We start from the raw sequence: 9,901 nt of genomic DNA, 5'->3' as shown, positions 1-9,901 counted from the left end.
CGCTTAACAAAAACATTTTATTTGCCCTTCATAGGCAAAGCATGTGAAGTGACAGTGCGGGATGTTTCTCGCCAAGTGTTACAAAAGTACAAAAAGTATATAGATGTTTAGGGCTGTTTAAGGTCTTTCAGCACAAAGGACTCCAGCTGCATTTACAGGCGGATAAATAAGGGAATAAATATTCTTGTTGGTCACTTAACAGTCCGGCATTGGATCACGTTTTCACTCCCCATGGTCAGCGGTGTTGTTGTCAACGCTGCTGTCAATCTCGTCTATGTGGTCATCCTGTGCACTGTGGTGACCATGGTTACCATGGTCACCGTGGTGATCCGCATCATGATTCAGCTGTGCGTACTCCACTGACCCCTGCAGAGAAGTGACAGAACAAAGAAGGAATATGACGCATGTGTGAAGAAAGAGATCGCCGCATGACACTCATGGCCGAATCGATCAGCACGACGGATCGACTGCTTGTAATTAGCTTTCTGTGATTCATGCCATGGCTGCAGCTCACTCATCTTGAACAGAAATCAACAAAGAAGTGAGACTATGCAGAGAAACAAGAAGAGTTACCGTTTCAGAGGTGAAGAGAGACAAGGCAAAATATGTAATGACTCACAGAGTTAGGCAGCACTTTATTTTATCTTTTGTTTTGTCCGTTCATTCCTGAAGCGTTTCTCATCATTTTGAAAAGTTTTGTGGAAAAAACAGCATAACTGCCGCAAAATATACTGAAACTGAAGTCTTGAGCCGTGCTAGCAGCTCTGTGAGGCTGTGTTGAGCTAAATGCTAACATCAGCACGCTAACATGCTCAGAAAGACAATGCAGGCAGGCTGATGTTTCGCAGGTATAATGTTTACCATCGTCACTAGAGTACTTAAGCGTGTTAGCATGCTAATATTTGCTAACTAGCAGTAAACACAAGGCTACAGTGGAAGTTTATGGGAATTTAGTCACAGATTTAAATCTGACTTGATGAAGAAATGAACACTTAAGAGATCCATCCATCCATTATCTATACCGCCTATCCCTTTGGGGGTTGCGGGGGGGCTGGAGCCTATCCCAGCTACAATGGGCGAGAGGCAGGGTACACCCTGAGCCGGTCGCCAGCCGATTGCAGGGCCACATGCAAGGACAAACAACCATTCACACTCACACTCACACCTACGGACAATTTAGAGTCATCAATTAACCTAATGAGCATGTTTTTGGTCTGTGGGAGGAAGCCGGAGTACCTGGAGGGAACCCACGCATGCACGGGAAGAACATGCAAGCTTCACATGCCTGACCCGGGGATCGAACCGGCAACCTTCTTGCTACCTTGAATTTCACTGCAATCCATCTGAAAGTTGCTAAAATAATTCAGTGGAGGACTGACCGACCAGCACTGCCTTCCCTCAAGAAATGGTGCTAGCGTGGCTAAAAGTTAAGAGACTGTTATTTCAGTTAGCTGAGTCAGTCCAGCAGATGTTGATCACCACAGTAATATCCTTGAAACCCAAATAAAATAAAGTATAGCAATCTATTAGAGGAAAGTTTATTCCTCATATATGGTGCTGAACTGTAAGTGTCCCTTTGGACTCATTTGTGTAGACACATTTTGCATGTTTAGCTGACCTGCTGTGTAGTGACGAACAGATTCTAGGTTAATTAACTGGAATTAATTAGTTGAAATTCAACAATAGAGCATAACCGGTGCCAAATTGCACAGTTCTTTCTGGGACACTTCCTACGCAATTATCACAAATTCATGAACCAGTGAAACAAAGTGTTAATACTTCAGTTACCTGTCTACAAACACTAAAAACTGACTCCACAGGGTTTCCGCTTATTGCACTGTGTCTGTCGGTGAGAGGTCTCTCTGAGCAAAGACACAACAGATTCATGAGTGTGTGCCATGTGCATGCGCTGTAAGCGTGATGTGTGTGTTTTCACTTACACCATCCGCCTGCTCTGGAACACCTGCAAAAACAAAGCGAGAGGACAAGCTCAGGAAACAAAAGAGGAGTCGGAGGATTAAAGGAGGGCTGGTATAGTCATCAACACTTCCACGAGCAAGATGCCAAGTCCCAGGAAACCGGGAGCTTATCACGCTGCACACAGTCACACTAATATGTACATGCTAATACAGGCTTTATCTACAAGTCTCTTATAGCCTCATATTGCGTTTTCCTTTACTTCTGCTGCATCATTGCTGTGAATGCAGCTGCCATGTAAGCTGTTAGGAGCTATTAGGAGCCAATGACGGAACAATGGACGAGAGTTTCCCTCGTGAGTATCAAACAATGGAGAGCGTTACTCAGTTAGTCTTAACGGATGTACACGCTGTTTGGCTCTGATTGTTAGAACAGGAAGTTCTCTTTGACGAAAGCAGGAAGTGGACACCTGGAGACTGGGCCCTCTGTTTTAATGGGACATTCTTCCACTAACAATGCAAATGTTTACAGTCTGAGCTGATCCTGTTTCCTGGCGCTTTTTGTTTCGTGGCCTGATTTCTTTCGCCACGTAAAATAAGTGGGATTTGAACGAGGAGCAGGATGTTAGTCGTACCTTGCTTGGAGTTCCGCACTTCGCTGTACACCGTGTCCGTGCCCTTTTTCACCGGAGCTGTCACAACAAATGCAGACTCATTTTAGATTGTGTTTTTAAGACATTGGCGCTATCATTGTACACTAAAAATATACAGATTCAGAGGCAGTCTCACCTCTGTTAGGATCTGCCTGTCTGGTCTGCACCTCTGTGTACTGAGGTTCTGCCTTCTCTGGAGAGATCACACTGTTCTGGTCATCAGACTCTGCCATTCAAGACAGCAGCAAGCATGAACAAAGTTAAACTTCATTCAATTTCAAATCAGACAGTATAACAGCCAAATGAAGGAATATTTAAAGACTACGGCTGGCATTTACGCCTGCTTGAGCCACTTTTTCTAAAAGCTGCAATGACCAGCTGTCACAGGAAATGACTGAACCTTTATGACAAATGGAACAATATTCTTTAAGCTCTTTAGTTTACATCTTCAGGAGGAGCCAGTGGGCTCAGGGTGGAAGATGACAGACAGGACAGGGAGAGACAGACTAAGATAATGTTGGTTTTGGTCTTTTCATGGGATTTGTGGACAGTAAGAAAAATGCAGAATAACACAAGCCTCATTATTTTCTAAAAAAACTGAATAAAGCTCATACAGTGTACTCACCAGAGCCTGATACGTGTTCGCTCCAAACACTCTTTCCCATCATGCCTGGAGTGACTGCACAGAGACAGAAATAGCCTCAGTGGTTGAATCGATACAATCTGCACCACTGCTTTAATGCTTTCAAATTTACAAGTCAACACTTCTGAATTAGTTTACTAAAGCACATTTCGCCCCTGAGTACAATTTGCAGCTCAGTCTGTGTATCAGTATTATAGACTTTACCATTGGCAGCCTCATTGACCTCTGACTGGGTGAGGCTCAGCCGCTCGACTTTGGTGTTGGCTGACTTCCTAAGACGAGGTGGACACAAAACACAATCAGCTTTTTAAAACAGGAAGCCGCACGGGCGTCGCCACACTGCCAACTCCCGTAACTCACATCACCTTCAAACACACTGACTTTTGATAAGAGCATGAGAAACGTTTCTTACACTGACAGCTCGCCAGTTGTTTTCCTCTTAAATCTAAGGAGGCGTCTTTTAAAGATGACAACAAGGATCAATGCCAGTATGAGCAGGATGCAGAAGAAGGCGATAAGACCTTTCTTCCAGCCAGCCATCTTAACTGTAGAACAGGATCAAATATACAGCCGGGTGTGAATTATATTATCGTTTAATCATAAACACACAAACCAGAATTGTCTCACACAAGCTCCTTGCTAAAGTTTATTCTGCACCTGTGCTCACTGCAGAGATGAGCGTTAGCTGGATGCCAAAAATGTGAATGAATGCAAATTCCAGTACTGACTTTAAATGTCCCAAGTATTTATTATATTATTTAATTATAATGTTTCTGTAAAACCTGCCTCAGGGTCTTCCCACTTCCCACTCAGTGTGGCTCAATTCTTTACATTCTGTACTTGGTCTGTAAGTATTCTAATAAACGCTGAGTCAAAAAACTGTGTACCCTTGTGGTGTACCACTTTTACAACAACAGCACAATGTGACAATGTCCTTATGAAATCCATTATATTTTGCGAAAACCTCCCAACTCTCAAAAACACTCTGACTGGTCCTCACAAAGAGCACATGCCCACAACCCTCATCACCACCATTCACTGAAGATCACACACACCTGTGATGGTGATGGTGTGACTTTGCTGGGTTTCGTTGGCGGCGTTGGTGCACACACAGTAGTATTTTCCTTGGTGCTCTCCTCTGACATTGTTGATCCTGTGGGATGCTTCCAGTTTCCTGGAGGTCTGTGAAGTGAGAGCTTCCCCTGTCTGAGTGTGGTACCAGGTGAAGCTGATGGGAAGAGTGCCTCTCTGAACAGAGCACACGAGAGTCACGTCCTGCCCCTCAGAGACGTCCCCCATGCTATGGCGCACGCTCAACACGGGTTTTGACACAGGCTCTGCATGGAAAATGCATGTTAGACCACGTGATCATGGATTTCTTTGAATGCATTGTCGTCATTCCAGCATCTCACCAATGATGTTGGTCGAACGTAGCAGCTGCCCTGATTCTGTCACATTTGTTCTGTGTTGACTGTTTCTGGCGTGGCAAAGAAAGTTGTTTAAGTCCGAACTCCTGTAGATAGCTGAGGAGTTAAAGACGGCCTCTTCCCACGGCTTTCTCACTGTCCTGGTGTCAAGCAGCCTGTTGGGCCCGTATAGGGTGTAGAGAATGGGCAGAGTGCCACTGTCACTGTGACAGAGCAGCTGGAAGCGCTTCCCCAACACCAGCGTACCCCCGACCACACTCAGCACAGGTTTTGAAACAGGAACTGGGGATAAGATGGTTAACAGTTAGTCAGTGCAACAGAACAAGACACAGACGAACAAGACTAAGAGTCTGCAGGCATGCTAGCCGCTCTCAGAGCTATATGCTAATGTTGGGATGCTAACATGCTCTCAGTGACAATACTGACATGTTGATGTGAGGTGGGTATAATGTTTACCACATACACCATCTTTGCTTAGTGTGCCAGCATGGCAACATCTGCTACTTGGCTTTAAGTACAGTACATTAGATGTTTCAGCCTGGATCAAAGTGGTGGACTGACTGACTGACTGACTGACTGACTGACTGACAGACAATGCCTTCCCTAACAAAGCAAGTATTGCTTAGAAACATCCGATCCATTGTAATTTCATGCATTTGATGGCTCACCTTTTGCTTTAACAACAACTGTTTGGCTTTCTTTTACAAAACTGCGTGACAGAGAAGCAGCCTGTGCTTTGCAGGTGTAGTTGCCATTTTTAGCAGGGTGCGCCACAGTCATGTATGTCTCTGCACTGGTGAGTTCAAGGTCATCTTTGTAGATGGAGAACCGCATGGTGTCATTGTTGATCCTCTCAGGAACGTAAACAGATACGGAGCAGGTCAGCTTGAAGCGATCTCCCTCAAATATGTCTATGGGCTCCACGGTCAGGCGTGGCTTTGAAAACAGCTCTGTTGGAGTGGGATCACAAAGAAATCAAACATTCTTTAATGTATATGTGGCATATTTTCTAACTGAGAAGAGAAAAGCCTCAGATAAAAGGGGACTTTATGTCATATGAGACATGTCATTACAAAGAGGATGTCCAGTTCTTGCCTCTGACTGTGATTACTTGGTAGTTTTCTTGCTGCACATTGCCCCACTCTGCCTTACACACGAGCTTCCCAGAGTCGCCTTCTTTTGCAGTGAATTGATGACTCAGGCTGATTGGGGCTTGCTTGAGGATCCTCTTGTCTTTGGTCAGGAACACTTCAACGCTCTTGGGCGGACTCACCACTTTACAGACCACCTCCATTATGTCACCCTCAAAGACATCTGATGAGGGCAGCACATTCATAACCGGGGAAATGTAGAGTCCTGCAAAACAGAATAATCAATCACATGTCAGTTCTTCGAGCAATCAGATCTTTTCATGGTGACATAACAGCTTTTGATCCGCTCACCTCGGACTATCACTGGAATCTCCTGGCTGTGGTTGGAGCGCCTGGGCCCAGAAACCAAATTGATCTCATAGTCGCAGTACAGGAAGCTGTCTCCAACCGATCTCAGGGCCAGTGTGGTCTCTGAGGAGTTCCCAGTGGGCGCCAGCTGCTTTATCCTCTGAGACTCTCCGCTCCTCTTCTCGTAAAACCGGAAGATGAGGGAGCCTTTCTCCTCTGGAGCACTGCAGGTGGCTATGAACTCCTCACCCTCATAGGGCATCGTCTTATTCAAATACAGAACGGGGGTCTGCAGGCCTGAGGAGAGAAAAACCCAACAGGACGGCCCTTACTTTACATACTGTTATCCTTCAGATATACTGTAATAGCATGCATATATGAGCTAAAGCAGTATGAGGAATATATCAAGTCAAAAGAGCGGGTTGTTATGCTGTGGGAAAACATTTTAGCATTATAACGTCAAAAAATGTAAACGTCAGCAGCAGCAAATTCTGATAAATACAAAACTATCAAAAAAAAAATTGTTATTTTTACAGCATTTACAGTGCGTCTACAGCAGCTCTTTATCAAATGCTGAAGATTGCTTGAGCGCAACGCCAAGGAAGTATTTTAAAAATTCAAGGATTTTTGTTTTTGTGGCACTACTTTTCGAAAAAAAACAACACAGCCAGAATGTTCACTGTGATTGATATTTAACTCCAGAAAGTTTTAGGTGTGTGAAATGGTTATTTCTCCTTTAGATGGCTGGAAATCAGTCTGAAATCTTCTGTCATGCTGTGGAAAATGGTTGGCAGTAGTGTGAATAATTCATCAATTGGAAAACAAAATACCACTTGTTCTGTCCAACTAGTTTATATTGACTTTTCTCCCCACAACTGTGCTGAGATATGGAAGAATTTCAGGTTTATTATTACATTATTTTTCACGCTATACTACAGTGCATTATACTATCCTTGGGAGACAAAACAATAACAAACCCAACCAGCTGAAAGCTAATAAACCCTGGTTTGAGAAATGCATCAATAAGCCATCTCCAGCTTTACCTGTGACTCTGAGTTTTTGGGGGACGCTGGCTCTGCTCCTGTCCTTCACTGTGACCCGACATTCATAAGTCCCAGAGTCTGCTGCTCTGGCTGGGCTGAGTTCATACTCGACTAAGTCTTTTGTGGTGGTGGACGAGTGGATGGGGACGTCGTCCTGTGTGAGCTGGAAAGTATGTGTCAGGTGAGGGATGTTGTCATGACTGACGCTGACCTGGCAGCGCAATGTCACCGGTGTCCCGCTCTGAACTGTGTTGCTGGGCAGGATCGCAAGGCCGACGGTATCTATAATGAATGCTGTATATATGCATTAGAAAGAAATAATGTCAGTAGGGGTGCATGTCTCATTTGTGTAAGACCAACATCAGGGAGTGAGCCAGTAACAACAGTCTGGGTGTATTATTCTCTCCACAATAAAGGTGAAGACTGAAGGAAGGCACTCCCTGGCCACCATCTACTGCAGAGTAAGCAGGAGCTGCTGAAGGAAGGAAAAAGCCTCAACAAACAGCGTCTGACCCTCTCTGCCCCTCTGGGAGAGCTGTGTTGATTTATCCCAACTTGTGCTCTGCTGCAGCAACAACAGCACAGCGTAACCCGCCTCAACAGCTACCAAACAATCACTTAGTCCAGATCCTCAAAGCACTGCTGTTAGTTTGGGCTCAGTGAGGGCGACTGCGGCTGTGAATGACTGAGCTGACTCAGCCTCTGGGGAAATAGCACATATGTAAAGTGAGAAAGTTCATTCTTGACCTTGATAATAGTAGTCTGACAGAATAATCTTAACTCAAGGTCCATCTACTAGTCACAAAGCTGTCAAAGCTCTGGAAAAAAGCAGTGGACCTTGAGTTAAGCAGATCTTAAGCCATTTTCGGACATAAGCTTATTTGTTTTCCTGCTGAGAGTTAGATGAGAAGATTGACACTGTTCTTATGGCTGTATATTAAATATGAAGCTTCGGCCAGCAGCTGCTTAGCTCAGAATAAAGACTGGAAACAGTGGTAAACAGCTGGACTGGATCTGTTTGTAAGCACATCTAAACCTCACTAATGCTTCAGATCTCTTTTGTTCAATTTATACAAAAATTGATGTGTATAAAACATTTTTGCAGATGTTATGTGTCAGACTATTCCTTGACCTGGAGCTGTATCTTTCTTGCGTTTCCTCTGTTTACTGGCAAAATCACGCTGACAACAAGCCTTCAGGTTAATTAGTGAGCTTCAGAGGTGCTCGTCGGCAGATTTTGCTAACTTTCCCTCTCCTTCCAGTCTTTGTGCTAAGCTAAGCTAAGCAGCTGCTGGCTGTAGTCTCATACTGAGGCATGGCTGATGGTGTCAATGGCTTCATTTAACTCTTCACAAGAGGTGTGTTTCCAAAAAATGTCCATTATTGTTTTCTATAGCCACCTAGCCAAGAGCGCAGGAAGAAAACAAGAAGAAACGAGCATTTTAATTCAAATTCATGTTGTTTGAAAGCTGCTCAAAATTTGGGATGTTCATTCAAACTCTGATTTGAAAGATCACTCAGTCTCACCTGTGACAACTAAAAATAGCTTCAATGAATCTCACCAAAGACTTGAAACTATCAAGGAGGCCAGGAGTGCACGATACAATGCCTGTTCCCTGCAAAAAATAACTGAGGAAAAAATAGCTTGACTGTCTAATACAGCAAGGACTGGATAACCTGAAACTGTCTCATCACTGGAGAAACTACACCCCCCCGGACCAATTATTAAACAGGAGTCAAATCCATATGGTGTAATGTAGCTATACTTACATGACTGTCCTCTGGCATACTGGCCTGTATTTGGAGAAAAGCAGAGAAAAGGGAAGAAGAAACAGTAAAAATCATGAAATTAGGTTTAACTGAAGGAACATCCTTTATCCTTGAAGCAGCACAACGGTGGGTCCTTACAGTGTAAGAGGCTGGTGAGAAGCAGCAGCAGGTGGGGGGGTCTGGAGTCCATCCTGAGTGATGGCGGCTCACCGCTGTAAGATTATAATATTAAAAAACCGAGGGATGAGGAGGACAGAGGGGCAGTCAGAAGGACATGGGAGGGACATAGGAAGGGAGAGGTGGAGAGTATGGAGGACAAACTCTGACGGGTGGCGGTGCGGGGGTGTTCTTCGTCTTATCATACACACTCCTTGTGCTGCTGGCCCGACCAGGAAATAGCTGTTACTTCCTCAGGAATCTACCATTCGCTATGTTCTCATTAGTGAGTGAGAGAAGAGGAATTCCACCAATAATGTCAACGAGACTCAGAAGAAACCTTCTGACCTCGCAGACCTCCCGAGTTCTCCCTCAACATGAAGGCTGTTTCTTACATAATTCAACAGCTAAATATGAATGACAATCATTTAGAGCTGCATGTTCTGTGTCTACATCTGGTGATATTAGAGACCAGACTGTGGCTAACCTCATTCTACTTTGCTTAGCCCACAGTCTCACCTCCGAAATTGCTTATGTCACCTGCTGTTTCTTTACTGGACTGCAGGGAATTGCCACTGAGCCATGCTCCAATCTCTAATTAAACATATTTAGTATAAGCATAATCAAAACATGCAGCGTTCTGACAGCACCACCGTTCACCTCACAGCCCAGAACCCCCTCCTGCTCCAGTGCTCAGTACCCTCTTGTTAAAAGCGTGAGATGAAACTATGATGGAGGCACTGAATCATTTATAAGATACAAAATAAGATCTTAGAAACTGCCAGGCTTTAACTGCAGAGCGTGCGGTGATGATTTATATATGGTCACGTGTTGGGACAATCTGGGGAGAAATA

General features: G+C 44.4%; 1 protein-coding gene across 1 annotated transcript; it reads right to left on the bottom strand.

The window, feature by feature from the left end:
• Positions 1 to 9,101, bottom strand: pecam1a (platelet and endothelial cell adhesion molecule 1a). Its single transcript, XM_070982011.1, has 15 exons — positions 9,030 to 9,101; positions 8,892 to 8,915; positions 7,122 to 7,415; positions 6,082 to 6,375; positions 5,735 to 5,995; positions 5,308 to 5,589; positions 4,625 to 4,921; positions 4,268 to 4,549; positions 3,625 to 3,757; positions 3,417 to 3,484; positions 3,195 to 3,248; positions 2,706 to 2,795; positions 2,552 to 2,608; positions 1,941 to 1,963; positions 1 to 366 (listed from the first exon to the last, which is right to left on the bottom strand). The coding sequence occupies exons 1-15, from the start codon at positions 9,079 to 9,081 to the stop codon at positions 223 to 225; spliced, it is 2,355 nt and encodes a 784-aa protein (XP_070838112.1). The 5' UTR covers positions 9,082 to 9,101; the 3' UTR covers positions 1 to 222.
• Between the last annotated feature and the right edge of the window lie 800 nt (positions 9,102 to 9,901).

This window comes from Chaetodon trifascialis, chromosome 15 (assembly GCF_039877785.1).
Source record: "Chaetodon trifascialis isolate fChaTrf1 chromosome 15, fChaTrf1.hap1, whole genome shotgun sequence".
NCBI lineage: Eukaryota > Metazoa > Chordata > Actinopteri > Chaetodontiformes > Chaetodontidae > Chaetodon > Chaetodon trifascialis.
The sequence above is the reverse complement of the archived record's forward strand: the minus strand, read 5'-3'. Positions and strand labels throughout refer to the sequence as shown.

Excerpts from the sequence above, each read along its gene's own strand:
- pecam1a (XM_070982011.1), bottom strand. The coding sequence starts at position 9,081 with ATGGACTCCAGACCCCCCCACCTGCTGCTGCTTCTCACCAGCCTCTTA. Across the intron at positions 5,590-5,734 it reads CCAAGTAATCACAGTCAGAG|AGCTGTTTTCAAAGCCACGC; the intron begins GCAAGAACTGGA and ends CCACTCCAACAG. Across the intron at positions 1,964-2,551 it reads AGTGCGGAACTCCAAGCAAG|GTGTTCCAGAGCAGGCGGAT; the intron begins GTACGACTAACA and ends TTGTTTTTGCAG.